This window comes from Trachemys scripta, chromosome 1 (assembly GCF_013100865.1).
Source record: "Trachemys scripta elegans isolate TJP31775 chromosome 1, CAS_Tse_1.0, whole genome shotgun sequence".
NCBI classification, from domain to species: domain Eukaryota; kingdom Metazoa; phylum Chordata; order Testudines; family Emydidae; genus Trachemys; species Trachemys scripta.
This window is the reverse complement of record NC_048298.1, coordinates 49,103,871-49,126,140: the sequence shown is the minus strand read 5'-3', so window position 1 is coordinate 49,126,140 and position 22,270 is coordinate 49,103,871. Positions and strand designations below refer to the sequence as shown.

The 22,270-nt window shown below is 45.8% G+C and overlaps 1 protein-coding gene across 1 annotated transcript in view; it reads right to left on the bottom strand.

Annotated features, from left to right (window-relative positions):
• DOCK4 (dedicator of cytokinesis 4) overlaps positions 1-22,270 on the bottom strand; it is a gene marked incomplete in the record, with an annotated part of 410,929 nt that overhangs the window by 114,467 nt on the left and 274,192 nt on the right. Inside the window, 3 exon segments of the mRNA XM_034758276.1 lie at positions 379-513; positions 6,821-6,948; positions 15,827-16,019. Coding sequence (XP_034614167.1) covers positions 379-513; positions 6,821-6,948; positions 15,827-16,019 — 456 coding nt within the window.

Here is a 22,270-nt window from a genome sequence, read left to right as displayed (position 1 = left end):
TTGCGTACTAGTCCTTCCAGGAACCTGTTAACTCTCAACAAAAGCAGCATAATAAAATTGCCACTGACCTAAAAAAATGTCAAATGGGAGATTTTCGCCCCCTTAATTTTTTGGCTACTACAATGTATAAAAATATATAGATAAATAAAACCATACAGCACTAATGATTCCATTGAAAGTCAGAAAAGCAAGTAAAATCTACTTCACTTCCCTCATCCCCCTTAGCCCCGTAGTGCAATCTTTTCAAACCAGCAGGTAACCTGATTAACAATGAGCATTATAACACATAAGGCAATCCACCTAAACCCAGTGGGATGAGTTAAGAGCCCAGTGACAGTCTTAAATTGGTATGGGTCTGTTTTATGATGAAAACCTTACAGTCACGTCTTGAAACTGCAGGCGCATCGCAGACCCTGATGGCTGAGGTCTGCTTGTGATCTCTAATATGGTTCTCAACAGTATATCCAGCAGGCTGTTCACAATCACATCTATTTCTTCCAAGACGGATTTTTCCTAAGATAAAGAAAAATATTTTTTCAGATTGCTATTACTGAAAAAGGAACAGACACATGAAGAATTCCCCCTAGGACAGTGTTAGCACCTGGATTAGGTTAGTTGAGGTGAGAATTAGTTTTCATCATGGCTGCTGCACTTTATAAACCTCAGTACTATTTTCTACCCAAGATAACAGAGTCATTCCATTTACTTGAATCCACTGTTATCAAATGAATGATGTTACTGATATATAGAAGACCGTTATAAAAACATGAGTCTAAGGCCTTGGCTACACTTACCCGCTAGTTCGACGGCTGGAAATCGAACTTCTGGGTTCGACTTATCGCGTCTAGTCTGGACGTGATAAGTCGAACCCGGAAGTGCTCGCCGTCGACTGCGGTACTCCAGCTCGCCGAGAGGAGTACCGCGGAGTCGACGGGGGAGCCTGCCTGCCGAGTGTGGACCAAGGTAAGTTCGAACTAATTCGAACTAAGGTACTTCGAACTTCAGCTACGTTATTCACGTAGCTGAAGTTGCGTACCTTAGTTCGAATTAGGGGGGTAGTGTAGACCAAGCCTTAGTACTCATCGTTAAACATAATCCTTTTTCAAGGTACAGTATAAAGGAAAGTAGTACATGATTTATGAAGGCTATTTGGCCAAGATTTTTACAGTCAACACTCATACATTTTAGCCATATAAACTGACAGCGGAGATTTAAAGTTTAAAGCATAGAGAATTCTGTTTTGAATACTTTATGTGATCAGCAAAGAAACTACTGCCAAAAACCAACAGATGGGTACTAAGTATAGCAACTTTTTAAGGCCAAATACCCCGGTAACCACCAGCTACTTTGCAGCACTCCAATGACAGAAAGCAAACATATATCTGGCCAGTTGTGCAAGTTTATAGCTGATTTGCATCATCAGAATAATGCAAAGGAGCCAAAATATAGACAATTGAACATGGCCATAAATGTTAACTAACAAGGAAGAACAAAGTTAATGCAGTGTTAAAGATGCACAGTTACTACAAAAACTAGGAAATACATATTTTAATTTTGCTACGTTACACATATGTAGCAATCTCCCCATTTTAGTTTTCAAATTAATTTTTTATTATTTTTATGTTATTCATTTCATTTAATTAATGTACCTATTAATTTATTTTTATTTTATATAATCATTTATTACATTTTCACCCACTTGCCAAATGGTAGCAGATTTTGGGTCTTGCAGGTCAATTTCCTATTGAAGAAGAAATCAGCAACACAGAATCTGGGTATTTTCTTAGTGCAACTTGTTTTAGTTACCCTTTATACATCAGTCCTTGAACAGAGGTAATCACATATGACACATAAGCAATCCTATCTTCCAGTAATCTCTGCCCAAACAATCTGGTCCAAGAATTCCACCTTTCATTAGAGAGGTCAAGGAAGGGAACAAACTCTCCTGCTGTAAGGCAACAGCTCCCCTAAGAGAACCTGCATTACAAAATAAACCCTGCATTTCTTCAAAGACTGTATGCTGCTCGCATACTAAGAAAAATAATTTGTAGGACCATGTGGAAACAGCACCATCTGGTGATCCCTGTCAAAACAATATATTAATGTTGACGGCCCCAATCCTTGAAGGTAATTCATGGGTGTGCATACTTGCACCTGCATGAATCCCTTTAAGGGATATGGGCCTGTCTTAAAATATGCACCATATTCCTAGGATTTGCAATTTAGTTAATATTTCTGTAAAACCCTGAACTTTTGCACTTCCTGAGTTTATTTTATTTTTACTCAACATTCTTAATATCACATTAATTTAAATTTCAGTTAGTTTGGGAGGTTGATTTCTTTTATTGATTTTTACAAAAAGCAACTTATTGTGATAGTAAATATTAACATTTGAATGGTCCCAGTTATTCTTTGTGCACCTGTGCTACACCTGCCAGTTGCATTCCCTCAGGCAAGGACACAAATACAAGTTCAGAGAAATCGTGGGGTGGCTTCCCTCAAAACACTAACATATCATCTCTAGCTTGTCTTGATTAGTCACAGACTGCTAGCCCACATCCAAGCCCTAACTTAGTATAAACACTGGGTTATTTGTTTCACTTCTCTGGCCTGGTCAAACATGGAGATATAGCATAATGAATGCAATGTGGTCTACTGTCTCACCACTCACCCTCTTAGTGCTATAAGTTGAGCACAGGGCCGGCTCTAGGTTTTTTGCCGTCCCAAGCAAAAAAATTTTGGCTGCCTGCCACCCCAGCCCTGGGCTCTCACCCCCGCCCCCACCAGTGCCCTCCCCCATCCGGACCCCCTGCCATCCCAGGCCTGGTCTCTCTCTCCCCCCCTACCCTCACCCCCTGCCGCCCCAGCCCTGGGCTCTCTCCTCCCCTCCACCGCCCCAGCCCTGGGCTCCCCCCCACCAGTGCTGACTCCACCCGCTCCCCCCTTGCCTCCAGCCAGTCCGGCGCTGGCAGGGTCGGGGTAAGCAGTGGGGCTCTCGGGCCACGCCTCAGCCCAGGGTCCCTCCAGCCAGGGATCCCACCTCCAGGACTGGCTGGACCCAGGAGGGCAGACCTGGGGGACTGCCCCGGCAGGGGGCTGAGGAGCCGGGACAAGGTAGCCCCAGAGAGAGCAGAGCCCCAGAGAGCGGGATGCAGGCCCTGCACGGCAGCACCCCGCCCTCTATGGCCCCGCTGCTGCTTCTGGCTGCCCTGCTGCAGTCCCTGGGCAGCTCGGGCTGTTTTGCCCAGCCCCAGCTGCGGCACTGGGGGGCGGCCGCCCTGCGGTACCTGCAGGTGGCTCCCTGTGCCCCGTGGGGCAGCCCCCAGCACGAGTATCTCCTGCTCGGCCCAGCCACAAGGTACGGGCGCTGCTCCCCCACAGCGTGAACCGTAGCAGCCCCAGGGCGCCCTGCGCGCACCACGCACTGCTGCTGCCAGGGCCGGCTCTAGGCTTTTGCCGCACGAAGCAACAAAAAACAAAAACAAAAAAAGATGACTGGAATGCCGCTCCTGAAAATGTGCCACCCCAAGCACGTGCTTGGTTTGCTGGTGCCTAGAGCCGGCCCTGGTTGAGCAAAAGGGGTGACAATACTGACTCCCTGCAAGTAAGAGCCCCAAGGGAGAGAAACAATTGCCTACAACTATCCCTGGGCAATATCTCTAGTGGCCAAAATGGAGCTATTTAAGAGCAATTCATCCATCCATACTAGGATCCACAAGCAAGTCAACAAAATCTCATGGTCAATGGTATCAAAAGCTGCTTATAGATCTAAAAGAGTCTGCAGTCACTACCTCTATCCATTGCTATGGTAAGAACACCAGTTAAGGCAGCTGCCTCACAAGAGCCACCAAGTTTTCTGTTACCTTTCCCCAAAATGGGAGATTGGATACTGGTTTATTACCAGAGTAAAGAGCTGGCTTCTTGAACATTGATCTCCCCATGATTTCTAGTGCCTCACCCTCTATAGGGAAATGCTGACAGCCTCAGCTAACTGTGGACCCAGTACTTCACCATTGCTCTCTTTTTTCTCACCATCCTGGAGAGACAAAATTGTAGCACAAAGCTGCACACCTGCACCTCTCTGAGCTCAATGAGTTGAAACTGAAGCTTTTTTCCCCCCCTCAACACACTGTTCTGTTTCCATGGCAGTAGACTGCTCTGTCCCTAGCTGAGCAATTTTATCTGCAAATTAACGTGACATTTCTTCACAGCAAGAAACCACTTGACTCTGTAACCAAATAGAGACAGCCAGCATTCAGCAAACAGTCGAATCAACTCTTTTGCGTGGGACTTTGCAGATGCTATGATGGAAGTGAAGAAATTTGTCTTTGCCTCCCTCACAGCCAGAGCATATGTTCTTTAAAAGACTAACAAAAAAAAAAAAAATCCTCTATGTTGTTATTGTTTGGACTCAGCAGGAGTCTGGGGCCCTAGCTATTTTCTCTCTCTTCACCTGTAAATCCAGGTGACTTGTGAAGACAGAGCCAGCACACAGTTTGTTTAGGGGCTGCTGTAACAATAAGGTAGGACAAATGATTATTATGAACTCCTACCAAACTGTTGTCAAAGTGGGCAACGGAAGAATAACCTTATCCTTCAAAGCTGCCTGGAAATGGTTTCTGAAAGCAGACCATCAAAACATTTTCATCGCCCTATCAAGACAAGTATGTTCCAACTTCAGACCAAAAGACAGTGGTCAGTCTGTAGCTGAGGGGTAATATCCCTCCAATCTACACTTGTGACCCCAACACCAGAGTGTTTAGACTACAGTCCAATGTTTATCTTGGCAGCTGTGAAACTGTGAGCTGATCCAGAAAATTCATCGCAGATAACACACAGTGATTGAAATGTCTAGGTACTATCAGTCTCAGTGACTCAAGTGAGGAACATTATCAGCTCAGCCTCTGATTTAGAGAGGGACAACCTACATAACACCACCAACCATGTATGATGCCCATCTTTGGACTCTCTGGCCAGGAGGACACATTCAATGTGACATGGCTTCAGGATGCAAGATCTCTTGTATTTGAGGTCAGATGAAAAAAACATAGCTACCCACTAGCGTAGATCATGTATCACCTCATGCTGAACTATATACCTTTCCAGGGCGGCTGCAACAAAAATGTGTCAAAATAATAGCCCTATATCAAGTCATAGATGGTATTATCCAACAGCATGAAACGAAGATCCAGATCCAATGTCCTGCATTCCCGACAATTGTTATGTGAGACCAAAGGAACTGAGACTAACCATGCTGGTCATGCATGGTTCACACTTACTACACCGATTAGTGTATGATGCTATTTTCTTCTTGCCTTGTCTCTCTCTATCACACGGATTGAGGGGACCTAACCTTCACAATCAGGATACTTCTCCATATCCCCAATATGAAGCACTGTCATTCAACAGAGAGTCCTGTGGCACCTTTAAGACTAACAGATGTATTGGAGCATAAGCTTTCGTGGGTGAATATCCACTTCGTCAGACGCATGTTTCATGGTATTCACCCACGAAAGCTTATGCTCCAATACATCTGTTAGTCTTAAAGGTGCCACAGGACTCTCTGTTGCTTTTTACAGATCCAGACTAACACGGCTACCCCTCTGTTACTTGTCATTCAACCTTCACGGCCAACCTAAGATGGCCTTCGGAGGGATGCAGCCATCACAGCTAGGTGCCCCAATAAGAACACTGAGACCCATCTGCCAAGTCCATCTTAACCAACAGCCCCACAAACAAACAGTCTCCAAATACGTCAGATCAGCCCTCTCCAACAGTGCATAGATTAGCTCAGAGCACAGCCTCTTCACTTATCCTACACGAATAAGTGGTCTATTAATCCCAACACACTTCCAAACCACTGTGGGTCAACTTTCACATTGACAGCACAAAGATCCTGGCAGGACAGTTCTACTAGAGAGATCTATCCAAAGGGCTGAGAGTCAGATCCTGGCTATTAGGACAAGCCATCACAACTGGTGGCCCAGCAGTCCCAGAAGAGCAACCCAACAAAAATGATCAATCCTGTTAAACCCTTCCACAAATCTCTTCCTTACCCGCTCCACTCAATGCCCAGGCTTTTAAACAGTCCTCTTATCCTCCATCTATGAACTCGTTAAGAACATCATCTTTCTCACAGTCAGTACATCCCTTTCATATCCATCAACAGGTCATCCAACTCAATCCATTCATCCAACACACACACAAAAACTATCTTCAGAATGTCAACTTCCAAAAAACCCACCAAAACAAGGTCAATAATAAGGGCCAGACCAGGCTACAGGTAAAGAAGCAGCCGTAGGTCCCTCAATTCCTGCTTGGCTGTAGTAAGTGTCCCTCTTAAAAGATCTCCCTAGTTTGTTCTTCTTAATGGAAAAAGGGCAGGGCAGGCTGAAAGTGAAGCAGCATTTCTGACTCCAAGCTTCCTCAAGTCCAGGTAGGCTGAAACAGGGAGGTGGCCTCTTTTAAAGCTCCTACAACCTTAAAACACAGGCCTGACAAGAAGATGCTATTTACAACAGAATTTATAACTTAAACCACACAATCTTTCTCTGTTTCTCTTGAAAACAGATCTGAATTACTGTATGTTAGAACACTGGAACAGTGTCAAAGCTCAGTAGAACACAGAGTACTAGATTAAAAATACTCTTGCAATAGTCCAAAAAATTGATGAAAAATCCAACTGACACATTCATGAAGGTTCCATTCGTAGAAAATGCTCTAAATGTCACTTTTTGTTCAAGGATCAGTTTATTTTATTACAAGGAGCCAAATAATGAAGTTAAAAAAAAGCTACTGTTCATAACCTGAATTTACTTACTGAGCTATTTTTCTTTATGAAACAAAATATGTTGCTAAGGATACGTGCACACATTGTAAGATCCTTCTGCTCTTGTAAATGCATGTGGAGGTGATGTAAAACTACTGGAAGAAGAATATATCTGGAATCTGCAAGGAGAGAGAAAGGGTACGAGTGGACTTCTTTCATGACATTTTTTCATTTTATATATATTTTAATAAAATATAATCATATATAAACTGTAAATGTATCTTATATCCATACAAATATTCCTGAACATCAGACCGTTTCAGCAGCTTCATACCATATTATAACAAAAACAAAAATTTCACGTACTACCTTTTGCTGAGTAAGAAGAAATCGCCTCTAGATATACACATTACTGTGTGTGAAATAAAACTACATATTTATACAACTTTCATGCAGAAAACGTTAGCATAATAATGTAGGTATACAAAATGGCATGGAAACTATTCTCTCTACCTCCCTGGTTTGTCACTGGCCTGTTTTGCAACTATATCACTTTCCAAATTCAGATCTAATTTACTGTCCACTACTACCCTCAGTTCTTTTTCACTATTACTGCTTTTCAGATTTCTCCCTCCTATTGAGACTGTGTAATTATTATCAGATTATTTGTCTCTACTGGAATTAACTTGCATTTTTCCTAGCTGAATCTCATTTTCTGCCCACAGTCCTTTTGTTGATTTTTCTTTTCTGACTTCTCCCAATTTAGTAGCAGCTGTGAATTGTACTCATGTGCTGTTTACTTCCTTTTCTGATCATTAATAAAGATATTAAATGAGAGCAGTCCTAAGACTGATTTCTGTGGTGCCATACTAGACACCACCTCCCTTCCTGACAGATGGAACTTATTATCCTTTGTTTTAAGTTACTATATATATATATATATATATATAGTATGTATGTGTTTAGAGAGTGTGTGTGTGTGTGTGTATGTATATATACAGGTTATGAACAGTAGCTTTTTTTTAACTTCATTATTGTATATATACACACATGTATATATACACACACACACATATATATTTGAGACACTGTTTTTATTTTAAATCTACTCTAGTATTAGTATTAGTATTTCTATTAAGATATTTTAAAAGCATTATTAAAAACTAAACCCACTGCTGCCATTAATCCATTAAATTTGTCATTATTTCACTAAAGGAAGCAAGTTTGTCTAGCCAGAACGTTTTTTATAAACTCATGTTGTCAATTGCTTATGATTCCATTAAGCTCTGAATGATCAATGATTTTTTCCCCCTTACTATTTAATCTACTTTTTAAAAGGATATAGAAGTTTGATTTACAGGATAGTAGTCTCTACCAGGATTAAGTTTCTCTCCTACATTGAAAATTGTCGCTGCTCTGTTTTTCCTCCAGTCTTCCCTCATTGTCATTGTGTCAGTAAGTTCATTCGCTAGTTACCCATATAACCTTAGACAAGTGTCATAACCTGTGGCTTTGAAAACCCATTTTCCAAATACTGTACTCCTTGACTGCTCTTTAACTATTTTACAGGATCTCCTATCCTTGCTAGTTATTCATGTGGAAGCAAAATTTAGCACCTCAGCTGTCTCTGAGCCATCTTTAATTTGACTCCCCTCCTTATTTATTAGTAGACTTCTTAACAAGTTTACTTTTGCAAAAGTGCCTTGGAAATCTAAAGTGCCATAAATGGCCAAGAGCTTTGTTTTACACCTCAAATAAAAGATGGCATGACCAAAAGCACAAAGCCATCTAATACTACGCTGACTTACTGGGACTGACTTAGGGAGGGAGGGGATAGTGCCACCTACTGAGTTACTCAAATCACTTCCTGTACCATCTAAAGGCCATGTTCCTTGAAAATGTCTAACTGAAAAACTGATCTGTCACAATTGCTTTAGGCTGTGAGATCTGATGGGATCACTGAACAGGATGAGATAACTATCATCTTCACCACTAAAACCTATTTGTGAAAGTTAGAGACAGCAACGTGTATGTTTTGCCTACAGGCTTTACTTTTTTCTCAACAACTGTCAGGTACAATGTCAGCCACTGTAGATAGTCCAATTATTGAATGCAGGTACAGCACAATATTTAGAAGCCTTAGCCATTGGTCACTCTGTCCTAATTCCCTTTACCTGCTCCAAAAACCAAATTAGCTGACTGTTTAAAATGCTAATACTCACTTTTAAAAATATTATACAGAAATTGGAAAAATAAAATTTTCATGACATCAGTCTTTCCAAATCCCTGGTTAAAAGACACTCAGGGCCTTTTCTCTCCAGTACTCCTGGGGGAATACTGTGCCACTGCGCACACGTACAATTCAGGTTCTCTGCAGTTTTTTTAATTCTCAGGTGAGAATACATTCTGCTAGGAGGCGCTGCAGTTATATCTTTTACTCACCAGGGGCTGCTGTAGTGCCAGAAGAGATGGCAGCTGACTGAAGGCCGAGCAGCCAGCAGCGGAGAGGGAGAGGTCATAGGCTGTTTTCCTAGGGTTACCATACGTCCGGATTTTCCCGGACATGTCCGGCTTTTTGGTCCTCAAATCCCAGTCCGGGGGAACTGCCAAAAAGCCGAACATGTCCGGGAAAATACTCCCAGCTTTGTTTTGCCGGCATCCCTGCCCCAGTCCCCTGCTTACCTTAGAGCGGCTCCGGCACGCTGCAAGCTGCAGGCGGATTCCCCCCGCGGTGGCGGCGGCTGCTGCTGCTCCCCCCAGACGCTTCCCCAGCGCAGCCGGAGCCTGGGAGGGGAAGCGCCTGGCCGGGGGCACAGAGTCTGGAGGTCTGGGGGCTGCCCGGCAAACCGTGAAGCCGGTAGCGCTCAGGCAGCTCGGCTCTTCAGCTGCACAGAGCTGAGGTGTCTGGGGGGAGAAGCAGCAGCCGCCGCCACCGCCACGGGGGAATCCACCTGCAGCTCCCCCGTGAAGCCGGTAGCGCTCGGACAGCTGTTTCGCATGGCTGGGAGGGAGGAGGAGGAATGCGGGGTGCTCAGAGGAGGGTGCGGAGTTGTGGCGGGGCGGGTCTGGGCCAGGGCCCCATGGAGTGTCCTCTTTTTTTAATGTTTAAATATGGTAACCCTAGCTTTCCTCACAGTGCCCTGCCCATAAGGCCAGGTGAGGAGACATGGGATTGGGGGGGGAGGACAAAATGGGGCACACATGCTGCTGTGGGTCACATAGACTGGGGCTCAGAAGGGCTAGTGGAGGGACAGAGTGCGGTGGGGGGCACAGAAACTAGTGGGGTGACAGCATTGAGCCAGGGGCTGCATGAGAGTGGGCGTGCAGGGACATATGGAGACAGGGGGAAGGAGGGTGCAGGGACACACAGGGATGGGGCAGATGTGCTAGACTGAATGGTAGAGGCTAGAACCAGAGTTTGCATAGGGAAGCTCCCCAACTTCCTAACAATTTCCGCCCCCCCCCCCAAACAAAACCTGTTCCATACTTCTCCCATCCACACCTAGCAACCCTCCAGGTTCACTCCCAGGATCCTTCCTAGTGGTTACTTTCCTCGCCCTCTGCTTCTTCATTATCCCTGACTCCCCCAAGCCTTTTGCACTGCTTCTGAGAGGTGCAGGAAATACATTTCTGTATTGTAGTTTGAATGAATTATTACTCAAAGTTCTGTATTAATAGGTCTAGTAAGGAATCTATTTGACAAAAAACATTTCCTGAATCTTTTTTGTTGTCTGTATTCTTATAGACATACTTGCTGACAGGTATTTTGAAATAAAATTACCCAAATAATCGAAACTGGCATGATTATATTGTGTTATTTTGACAAATAAAATATGCAGAATTTTAAAATATTGTGCACAGAATTTTTAGTTCATTGCTACGTTACTAATTACAACCTAGACCTTGTAGACTGAAAGAATTTTAAAAATTCAATTAACTTTTCTGTATGTATTCTGTTTGTATTTTATTTTTCCTTCTGCTTGAGCATGAAAATCAAGGAAGCCATTTGCTTTTTTTTTAAAGCAGTTTCATTTGCACACACTCAATTTTGCATTTATTAGGTTGAAAGCACTGTGTGGGGATGTTTAGTTGCACAAAAAGAAAAACAATTCCCAGTGGAATTCTGAAAAACAGACAGACATTTCTGGTCTGTCTAAACAGAGAATTTCAATCTCCAGAGCTCTCAATTTGACACTTTTCATAAAGCATTATTTTCATTTTAAAAGTAGTACTAGATAGGGTGAAAAACAAGAAACACTGTTAGGGGGGAAAAGTGATTTTTTTTAATTGAAGGGGCATTAGTCAGATGGTTGCAAAAGTGTGTTTGATTGTCTGCCAGGTAAGTACTTAGAGAGAGAAGATGGGTGAGGCAATATCTTTTATTGGACCAACTTCTGCTGATGAAAGAGGTTAGCTTTTGAGCTTACAGAGAGCTCTTTTTCAGGTACTTACAAAGATACAGATATATTCAAATTGCATCACAAACTTCACGACTGAAAGATTTATCTCTGAATTTATATAGGTTTTCACCGAATGTAATTATGTACACAATTAATGCTCTTTTGATGGGCAGTGTAACCTCAGATAAACCTATCCACAGTTGGATGGACTGAGGGAAAAATCAGTCCCAAAAAGAAAACACTTGGGTAATACATTTTCCATTCTGTACCTTGTCCTCCTCTAATTTCTTACTGTACTGATACAATGAGCATCGAAGAGAAATTGAATGTAGGGAAGCAAGAAAAGGAATCTATTTAGGCACCACCCTGTGGGGATCCTTGCTTCTCTCGATATTGGTGATGTGATGAGGAAGATGTGAGACAAGGAGCCTAACTCCAGGGTGTACCCCAACTTCAGGATCTCCAGTACCCATCTGTTTGATGTATAGTGGAGCCAAGGGTCTACAAAGTATGAGATTCCTCCTCCCAGGAGGATATCTGGTTGAATGAAGTACCCACTGTAGTCACGCTGAAAGTTTCAGTTGGGAAGAGGAGAAGTTACCGCCTCTATGAAGTTTCCCTCTGGGATTGCAATTCCATGATTTGCCTCTGGAATGGTGGAGTCTCTTCTCTCATACCTTTGCTGAGAGGGATGACAGGATGCTTGGTTCTGTGTGAGGACCTGTAGCATAGCTAGGTTTAATCTGGAGTGCATGGAGAATGTTTAGATACTTACTACAGCCAAGCAGGAATTGAGGGACCAGGATGTAAATGGTTTACTATTTTCCAGATCAACATACCTTAAATAATTCAGCACAATTTTTATTTTCCCCTATGGAGACTTAGAGAGGGCTCCCCTCTAGGCCTGGGCTGATGAAAGGTCTGTGTGCATTTATTTTTAGGAATGGAACATTATAGGACTGAAAGGGGTGAAGACGATGAGCTCCAGGAAATCCTTCCCCTAATTGGTGACCGAAATTACATTGTACAATATATTTCCAAGACGTGTATCTGTTCCCTTATCATTTATATTAGTTGTTCATATTACTGATTTTGGTAATAATTTCTTTCATATCCATTATGCTTAGGACAGAAATTTTCTCTAAATTCCTTTGGTACTCTGCCCTTTCTTCACATTAATACCACATTGTCATTGTTGTTGTCGGGACTAAAGTTTGCGGATGACACAAAGCTGGGAGGTATTGCCAATACAGAGAAGGACCAGGATATCATACAGGAAGATCTGGATGATCTTGTAAACTGTAGTAATAATAATAGGATGAAATTTAATAGTGAAAAGTGCAAGGTCATGCATTTAGGGATTAACAACAAGAATTTTTGTTATAAGCTGGGGACTCATCAGTTGGAAGTAACAGAGGAGGAGAAGGACCTCAGAGTATTGGTTGATCACAGGATGACTAAGAGCCATCAATGTGATATGGCCATGAAAAAAAGCTAATGCGGTCTTGGGATGCATCAGGCGAGGTATTTCCAGCAGAGATAAGGAGGTGTTAGTACCGTTATACAAGGCACTGGTGAGACCTCATCTGGAATACTGTGTGCAGTTCTGATCTCCCATGTTTAAGGAGGATGAATTCAAACTATAACAGGTACAGAGAAGGGCTACTAGGATGATCCAAGGAATGGAAAACCTGTCTTATGAAAGGAGACTCAAAGAGCTTGGCTTGTTTAGCCTAACCAAAAGAAGGCTATGGGGAGATATGATTGCTCTCTATAAATATATCAGAGGGATAAATACCAGGGAGGGAAAGGAATTATTTAAGCTCAGTACCAATGTGGACACAAGAACAAATGGATATAAACTGGCCATCAGGAAGTTTAGACTTGAAATTAGATGAAGGTTTCTAACCATCAGAGGAGTCAAGTTCTGGAACAGCCTTCGAAGGGGAGCAATGGGGGCAAAAGACATATCTGGCTTCAAGACTAAGCTTAATAAGTTTATGGAGAGGATGGTATAATGGGACAGCCTAATTTTGGCAATTAATTGATCTTTGACTATTAGCGGTAAATATGCCCAATGGCCTGTGATGGGATGTTAGATGGGGTGGGATCTGAGTTACTACAGAGGATTCTTTCCTGGGTGTCTGGCTGGTGAATCTTGCGAACATGCTCAGAGTTTAGCTGATCGCCAAATTTGGAGTCAGGAAGGAATTTTCCTCCAGGGCAAATTCGACAGAGGCCCTGGGGGGTTTTCGCCTTCCTCTGCAGCGTGGCGCACGAGTCACTTGCTGGAGAATTCTCTGGAGGATTCTCTGCACCTTGAAGTCTTTAAACCATGATTTGAGGACTTCAATAGCTCAGACATAGGTTAGGGGTTTATTACAGGAGTGGGTGGGTGAGATTCTGTGGCATGCATTGTGCAGGAGGTCAGACTAGACGATCATAATGGTTCCTTCTGACCTTAAAGTCTATTACTCTATTGTGAATAGCATATGGCACTAACTCTGGGGTGCGCAAACTACGGCCCTTGGGCCAGATCCGGCCCTCAGGATTGCCCCCCATGGTGCTGTGGGCCTCAAACCCCTCTCAGAAGTGACCAGCACCACGTGCCTGCGGCCCCCGGGTGGGGGGAGCAGAGGGCTCCGTGCGTTGCTCTTGCCTCCAGGCACCGCCCCCCACAGCTCCCATTGGCCAGGAAAGGGGAACCACAGCCAATGGGAGCTTCAGGGGAGGTACCTGGAGGCGCGGCAAGGGCAGAGCACGCGGAACCCTCCAGCCCCCCTCCTGCAGGGGCCGCAGTGCTTCCTGGAGCAGTGCGGAGCTGGAGACTGGGTAAGCATGCAGGGAGCCTGCCCTGGCCCCGATGCATGGCGCTGCCACCCAAGAGCTGCTTTAGGTAAGCGGTGCTGGGCCGGAGCCCAAACCCTCCTATACTCCACCCCCCAACAACCTTGCACCCCTTCTGCACCCCAGCTCCCTGCCCTGAGTCCCCTCGTGCACCACGCACCCCTCCTGCACCACAACCCCCTGCCCTGAGCCCCCTCCTGCAGTCCGCACCCCTCCTGCACCCCTGCCCTGAGACCCCCCTGCACTCCACACCCCTCCTGCACCCCAACCCCCTTCCCTAGCCCCTTCATACACCCGCACCCCTCCTCTGCCCCAATCCCTTGTCCTGAGCCCCTTCCTGCACACCGCATCCCCTCCCACACCCCAACCCCCTGCCCCAGCCCTGCATACAATTTCCCCACCAAGATGTGGCCCTTGGCCCACAAAGTTTGCCCACCCCTGCTCTAACTGCTAATGTTCCTACTCTACCCAGATCATTCTGAAATATTCTGCCACTTATGTTTGTATTGAGCCCACCCTTCCAATTTTCTTTTATCATTAAATTACTATAAGTGTGGGATTTTCAAAGACACCTATGCATCTTTCATGGGGCTTGTGCTCCTAAGTCATTGAGGTGCTTTTGAAAATTCCAATTAATGCTTCTTCCATTTGTTTTGCCTTTCCAAAGTTTGCTGTGTTAAAATTCAATATCCTTGTCATCTCATCTTTGGTTTCACTTTGTACTAATAAACAGAGATAGATTAAAATCACTCTGGCTAGGATGCAGCCAAAAATCCACATAATGTATTCAGTCCTTCCCATGTTCATAAAATAATAGCAGCAGAACTCTGCTAGGAACAGCCAAAGAGAGAAGAGGGGCAGAGTGTATACTGACAAATGTGTTTTTATTTAAGCCCCTCTGCACTCAGGGACACTGGGGCTGATTTGTCCACGAGTGTAACTTAGAGCAGTTCAATTATGGTTTCCAGGAATAGATAGAGCACAGCAATATTCTGGCCCTACTTGTGATATACTTCTTACACCAAGAGGGTCCCCAAGTAGCTGGATCTGCTAGATTTCTATCTGGTTTGCATTACTGAAGTGGTACAAAGCAGACAAGGAGCTATGGGGCTGCTGGAGGATCAGACTCTGGGAGTTGGCCATTTTCACAATGTACAAGAAGAAATTGCGTATGAATGGAGAAGTGGTTGTGTTCCATTCTCATAAAGTACTGTTTCCAGTGGTAAGTCTGCTCTTTCTACAAACCTCTTTGATTTTTCTATTACATAGCTACCCTGCTACCACAAATATAGGTAGTTACTACAGTTTTATGCTGTCATGACTCCATTGATCTCAGTGGAGACACAACAGCATAAAACTAGTGTAGGGCAATGGAGGATCATAGGTCCTGAACTTGCAGTACTTACAGACACAAAACTCCTTTATGGGTGTGTAAGAATTAGACTCCAAGACTTCCCATTAAGATAAAAAAAGCTTGTAACTTTCACAAAAAGAAACATTAGCAGAGCTAAAAATGTAAGAAAAACTCCACGTGCCTACACCTATCCAGCACTAGCTCATGGTTCAAACAAAACCACAGCTTTGGCCATTACTAGTCTCATGTTTTACAACTGGAATCTTACTAACCATATTGTGTAAAACAGACTTTTTTAGTGTAACTGTCTTTGCAAAACACTGCTTTGGGAATTGTAACTTTCAAGAAACATAACTATGAAACATGTGTTTTTACCCCTGCCTCTATTGACCTGAGCATGAGACACGTCATTAAGGCTTTTCTGACTGCAGGCAGCTCAGGATGTTATCACCTTACCTGGATTAGTGTATAGTTGACTTTCCACTGTTTTACCAATGCACTGCAGTTTAACAGCTTGAAGGGATTCATCCACATGCATGATGGTTGGCAAGCTGCCTAGAGTATCATGTACCAAGTTTGCCACCTCTCGCACATCGAAGAGCTTCAGCAGCTCAGAGTATACAGCTGGGAAGGAGCAGAGAAACACAGCCTAAAGAAGAAGGTTAAAAAATACCAATTAAATACAGTGAAACACACTTGAAATTTTCAGCGTTTACAGAGTGACCAGTGACAAGAGCATCACACACTTTTAGCAGTCATGGAAACCTATTTTCATGTTTCAATTTCAAGTTGTAAAATGTGATTCAGATTTGAAACATTCAAATCAATTAGTTAGAATTTAAGAAGAAATATCCTCGTGTTACTCAGATTTAAAGCTATATATTTATTTTCTTTTAAAACACGTTTCAGCCTATTATTTATGGTTCTTTGTTTTTCTCTCTCATGAACATCCCAACTTTTATCAAATAAAACAACTGAACTTTGACTACAGATAAGTTATCACTTACAGGCTTCACAAGAGCTACAAGTAAGAGGAGATTATTCACTCACAAGGACAACAGAAACTGGCAGATGCCACGAATAGGTGACATTGAGGTTCCTCTAGGTAAGGAATATAACCGTGTCTCTCTCATTTTTTCCAGTATTTAAAGAGGTTATTTTGGATGAAAACTACACTGGAACTATCAGTTAACTTTAGAAATCTAAAAATAGAGCTAGTAGTTCACTGGAGAAAGAAATGGATTTGGAAGATAAACAAGAAATACTGAAGAAAAAGGAAGTTATGATACGTAAAGGTAGTTAGAACCTGGAATGTCTTTCCTTCTACCTTTCTGACTCTAGTTCATTGACATGAAAATCACTTATTCTACTCAACCCTCATCTCCTTTTAGTATTGGCACCAGTGTGGATGATGTACACAGCTAGAGGGTTAAAGATACCACTTGGAATGTGGGAAAATCCCAGAGTTGCTCATTTATATGATTCTGCCCAAAATACTTCAGTTAAGCTGCTCATATGAGATCCGATGGAAGAATTTGGCTTAGGGTAGGTCTACACTTACCCGGTAATGTTCGGCGGCGAGCGATCGAACTTCTGGATTCGACTTATCGTGTCTTGTCTGGACGCGGTAAGTTGAACCCGGAAGTGCTCGCCGTCGACTGCGGTACTCCAGCTAGACGAGAGGAGTACCGCGGAGTCGACGGGGGAGCCTGCCTGCCGCGTGTGGACCGAGGTAAGTTCGAACTAAGGTACTTCAAACTTCAGCTACGTTATTCACGTAGCTGAAGTTGCGTACCTGAGTTCGAATTAGGGGGTTAGTGTAGACCTGGCCTCAATCATCCCTCTGCTCTTCAGCTACTAATTTTGTCTTTCCCTGAAATATAGTTTTCCATGCAGCTCAAAGGGAAGAACGATCATGGAAAAGCAGATCTTTGGTCAGGAGAATCTGACAGAGAGGGCTGGGGATGCACTCAAACATTTTCTGAAGATACCTAGGATCCAATGTTTTTTCCCAAAGTGAGAGCTCTGTTCATTGTATAAAATTTTGGATTTTTAGAGTTGTTCTCAATGTGTTTTGACCACTGCCTTTTGCACTGGTCAATTTTAATAGGCCCAGTGTAATTTAAGAATCTGATTACAGCACAATGTGCTCATTAGCAAGATTATGATATTTAACCTTTAAAAGTGAGAAAACTTCTTGGGGGTTCAAGAGATCAGGTTTCAAGGTGCTTAAACAAGCTGGGCAATGATGGAACACTGAATACCCAAAAACATGTGGAGACGCCATTCGATTTCTGTTTTGCAGTTATGATTTCTTCTAACCACTGGAACAAGTATTAACAGAATACAATCCCTTTCCAGTTCAAAATAAACAGTCTGGCTAAGGTAACCTTAGTTCTGCTATTCAGAAGTTGGAGGTATGGAAAATTTCCATTATAAGCCACAACTGGTGCAAGCATTAACTGGAAAAGACGGTTACTCACCGTTGTAACTGTTGTTCTTCGAGATGTGTTGCTCATATCCATTCCATTAGGTGTGCGCGCGCCGCGTGCACGATCGTCGGAGAATTTTCTACCCTAGCAACACCGGCGGGTCGGCTGTGGAGCCCCCTAGAGTGGCGCCTTCATGGCGCTGAATATATACCCCAGCCGACCCGGCGCCCCCTCAGTTCCTTCTTGCCGGCTACTCCGACAGTGGGGAAGGGGGGCGGGTTTGGAATGGATATGAGCAACACATCTCGAAGAACAACAGTTACAACGGTGAGTAACCGTCTTTTCTTCTTCGAGTGCTTGCTCATATCCATTCCATTAGGTGACTCCCAAGCCCAACTTAGGTGGTGGGGTCGGAGTGAGACATTGCTGTGTGCAAAACCGCTGACCCGAATGCAGCATCGTCCCTGGACTGCTGCACTAGTGCATAGTGAGCTGTAAACGTGTGGACTGATGACCAAACCGCCGCTCTACAAATGTCCTGGATCGGAACTTGCGCCAGGAAAGCAGTCGAGGAAGCTTGGGCCCTCGTGGAGTGAGCGGTGAGGTGCGGTGCTGAGACACCTGCCAGGTCATAGCAAGTCCGGATGCAAGACGTAATCCAGGAGGATAGGCATTGTGAGGAGACCGGTGAGCCTTTCATTCGGTCGGCCACTGCAACAAAGAGTTGCGTCGTCTTTCTAAAGTGCCTTGTGCAGTCAATATAGAAAGCCAGGGCCCTGCGTACGTCCAGAGAATGCAAACGTTGATCCTGGCGAGTAGCATGTGGTTTAGGATGAAAGACCAGGAGAAATATATCCTGGTTGATATGAAACGGAGAAACCACCTTAGGGAGAAAGGCAGGATGTGGACGAAGCTGCACTTTATCCTTATGGAAAACTGTGTAAGGGGGCTCGGATGTAAGCGCCCTGAGTTCAGAAACGCGCCTTGCTGAGGTGATGGCTACGAGGAAGGCTGTCTTCCAGGATAGGTACAAAAGTGAACAGGTGGCCAGTGGCTCGAATGGAGGACCTGTGAGCTTGGAGAGAACCAGGTTGAGGTCCCACGTCGGGACGGGCTGACGTTGTTGTGGGTACATCCGGTCTAAGCCCTTGAGGAATCTAACGACCATCGGGTTAGAGAATACCGAGGACGCGAGTTCCCCTGGGTGAAAGGCTGATATAGCGGCCAGGTGAACTCTAATTGAAGATATCGCCAACCCCTGCTGTTTTAGGGAGAGGAGATATTCCAATATGAGAGGAATAGGTGCCTGTAACGGGGACGTGGCTCGTTGTTCGCACCAACAGGAGAACCGCTTCCACTTGGCCAAGTACGTGGCTCGTGTTGAGGGCTTCCTACTGCTCAACAGAATCTGTTGGACCGAGAGTGAGCATTGTTGCTCTGCCTGGGTGAACCATGGAGCAGCCACGCCGTGAGGTGAAGAGATTGCAGGTCGGGGTGACGCAGCCAGCCGTGGTCCTGAGAGATGAGATCCGGACATAATGGAAGCGGGATCGGTGTCTGAACCGAGAGCTCCAACAGTGTGGTGTACCAATGTTGTCTCGGCCACGCTGGAGCGACCAGAATTACCTGTGCCTGGTCTCTGCGCAATTTGAGCAGTACCTTGTGGACCAGAGGAAACGGAGGGAAGGCATAAAACAGGTGGTCTTTCCAGGGAAGGAGAAACGCATCCGAGAGGGAGCCCGGAGCTCGACCTTGCAGGGAGCAGAACACGTGGCACTTCCTGTTGTCTCGAGATGCAAACAGGTCTATCTGGGGAAACCCCCACTTCTGGAAGACGGAATGTATGATGTCCGGACGGATAGACCACTCGTGCGTCTGAAAGGACCTGCTGAGTCGGTCCGCTAAAGTGTTCTGGACTCCAGGGAGGAACGATGCCGTGAGATGGATTGAGTGGGCGATGCAGAAGTCCCACAGGCGAATGGCCTCTTGGCATAGAGTTGACGAACGAGCTCCTCCTTGCTTGTTGATGTAAAACATGGCCGTGGTGTTGTCGATGAGAACTAACACACAGCGGCCACGAAGGAGGTTGAGAAATGCCTGGCACGCCAGGCGCACCGCCATCAGTTCCCGAACATTGATGTGCAGAGCTATCTGGGGTGCAGTCCACAGGCCCTGGGTATGGTGTTCGTTGAGATGGGCGCCCCAACCCAGAGATGAAGCGTCTGTGACCAGGTGCAGAGAGGGTTGTGGGGCGTGAAATGGCATCCCCTCGCAAACCACATTGTGATCTAGCCACCAGGTGAGGGAGGTCAGGACCGAGTTCGGGACCGTGACCACCATGTTCAGGCTGTCCCGATGTGGGCGGTATATCGATGACACCCAGGTCTGGAGTGGGTGAAGCCGAAGTCTGGCATGCCTGGTTACGTACGTGCAGGAAGCCATGTGACCCAGCAGGGTGAGGCACGACCTCACCGTGGTAGTTGGGAAGGCCCTGAGCCCTTGAATAAGGCTCGTGATGGTACAAAAGCGGTTGTCTGGCAGGATGGCTTGTGCACGTCTGGAGTCTAGGACTGCGCCGATGAATTCTATTCTCTGGGTAGGTTCTAAAGTGGATTTGTCCTTGTTGAGTAGGATGCCCAACTCGTTGAATGTGTGCACTATTATGTGAACGTGATCTCGAACTTGCTCTTTGGTGCGACCGCGCACCAGCCAGTCGTCTAGGTACGGGAACACCTGTATCCCTTGCCGACGAAGGTATGCTGCCACGACAGCCATACATTTCGTGAACACTCTTGGGGCCGAGGATAGGCCGAAGGGAAGGACTGCAAATTGGTAGTGCACCTTGCTTACCACAAATCGCAGGAAAGCGTCTGTGAGGCGGGTAAATTGCAATATGAAAGTATGCGTCTTTCATGTCGAGGGCGGCGAACCAGTCTCCCGGATCGAGGGAAGGGATAATGGCCCCTAAGGAGACCATGCGGAACTTCAACTTTACTACTAATTTGTTGAGTCCGCGCAAGTCCAAGATGGGTCACAGACCCCCTTTGGACTTGGGGATCAGGAAGTAACGGGAATAAAATCCCCTGCCCCTTAACTCTACTGGAACCTCCTCTATGGCCCCCATAGCAAGGAGCGTGGAAACCTCCTGTATAAGAAGTTGCTCGTGAGAAGGGTCCCTGAAGAGGGACGGGGAAGGGGAGTGGGAGGGAGGGATTGAAGAAAACTGGATAGCGTATCCCCTCTCCACCGTGCGAGGGACCCAACGGTCCGAAGTTATAAGGGACCAAACACGGTGGAAGTGGGAGAGGCGATCTCGAAAGGAGGGGGTTGGATCCTGGGGGATGACTGGGGCGCCGTCCTCGACCACACCTTCAAAAGTTCTGCTTAGGGCCTGAAGGTGGCCTTGGTGGCCCCTGGTTCTGACCGGGTTGAGGGCCAGTCCACCTTCTCCTACCACCTCGCCCCCGCCTTCTGGCAGAGTCCTGTCTCTGACGAGGTGGAGGGGGGTAGAAACGTTGAGGCTGGGGCCTAAATGGTCTGCGCTGGGGACCCGCAACATGCATCCCCAGGGAGCGCATGATTGTTCTCGAGTCCTTGAGGCTCTGCAGACGAGAGTCCGTCTTGTCCGAGAACAATCCATGTCCCTCAAAGGGCAGATCCTGTAGGGTTTGCTGCAGCTCCGGAGGCAAACCCGAAACCTGAAGCCAGGAGATCCTCCGCATAGCGATACCCGAAGCCAGGGTCCTCGCAGCCGAGTCCGCTATGTCCAAGGAGGCCTGCAAGGAGGTCCGAGCCACCTTCTTACCCTCCTCTATCAAGGCCCCAAACTCCTCCCTGGAGTCTTGGGGAACCAATTCCTTGAACTTCCCCATAGAGTTCCAGGAATTAAAGTTATAGCGGCTCAGGAGCGCCTGTTGGTTAGCCGCTCTAAGTTGCAGCCCTCCGGCTGAGTAAACTTTACGGCCAAACAAATCGAGGCGCCTAGCCTCCTTTGATTTGGGCGCTGCGGCCTGTTGACCGTGGCGCTCCCTTGCATTCACTGATGACACCACCAGTGAACACGGTTGGGGATGGGTATACAAGTACTCATAGTCCTTTGAGGGGACAAAGTACTTTCTTTCCACCCCTCTCGCTGTGGGTGGGATAGAGGCAGGAGTTTGCCATATCGTAGTGGCGTTAGCTTGGATCGTGCGGATCAGGGGTAACGCCACTCTGGATGGGGCATCCGCAGAGAGGATGTTCACAATGGGGTCCTGCACCTCCACAATCTCCTCTGCCTGAAGGTCCATATTACGTGCCACCCTACGTAATAGGTCCTGGTGTGCCCGGAGATCAATCGGGGGTGGACCCGTGCTCGTTGTGCCCGCCACTGCCTCATCTGGGGAAGATGAGGAAGATGCCTCAGGTGGCAAGGGATCCAAGGGCGGGGCCTGGTCCAATGAGCCTTGGAGCGGAGCATCACCTGCCT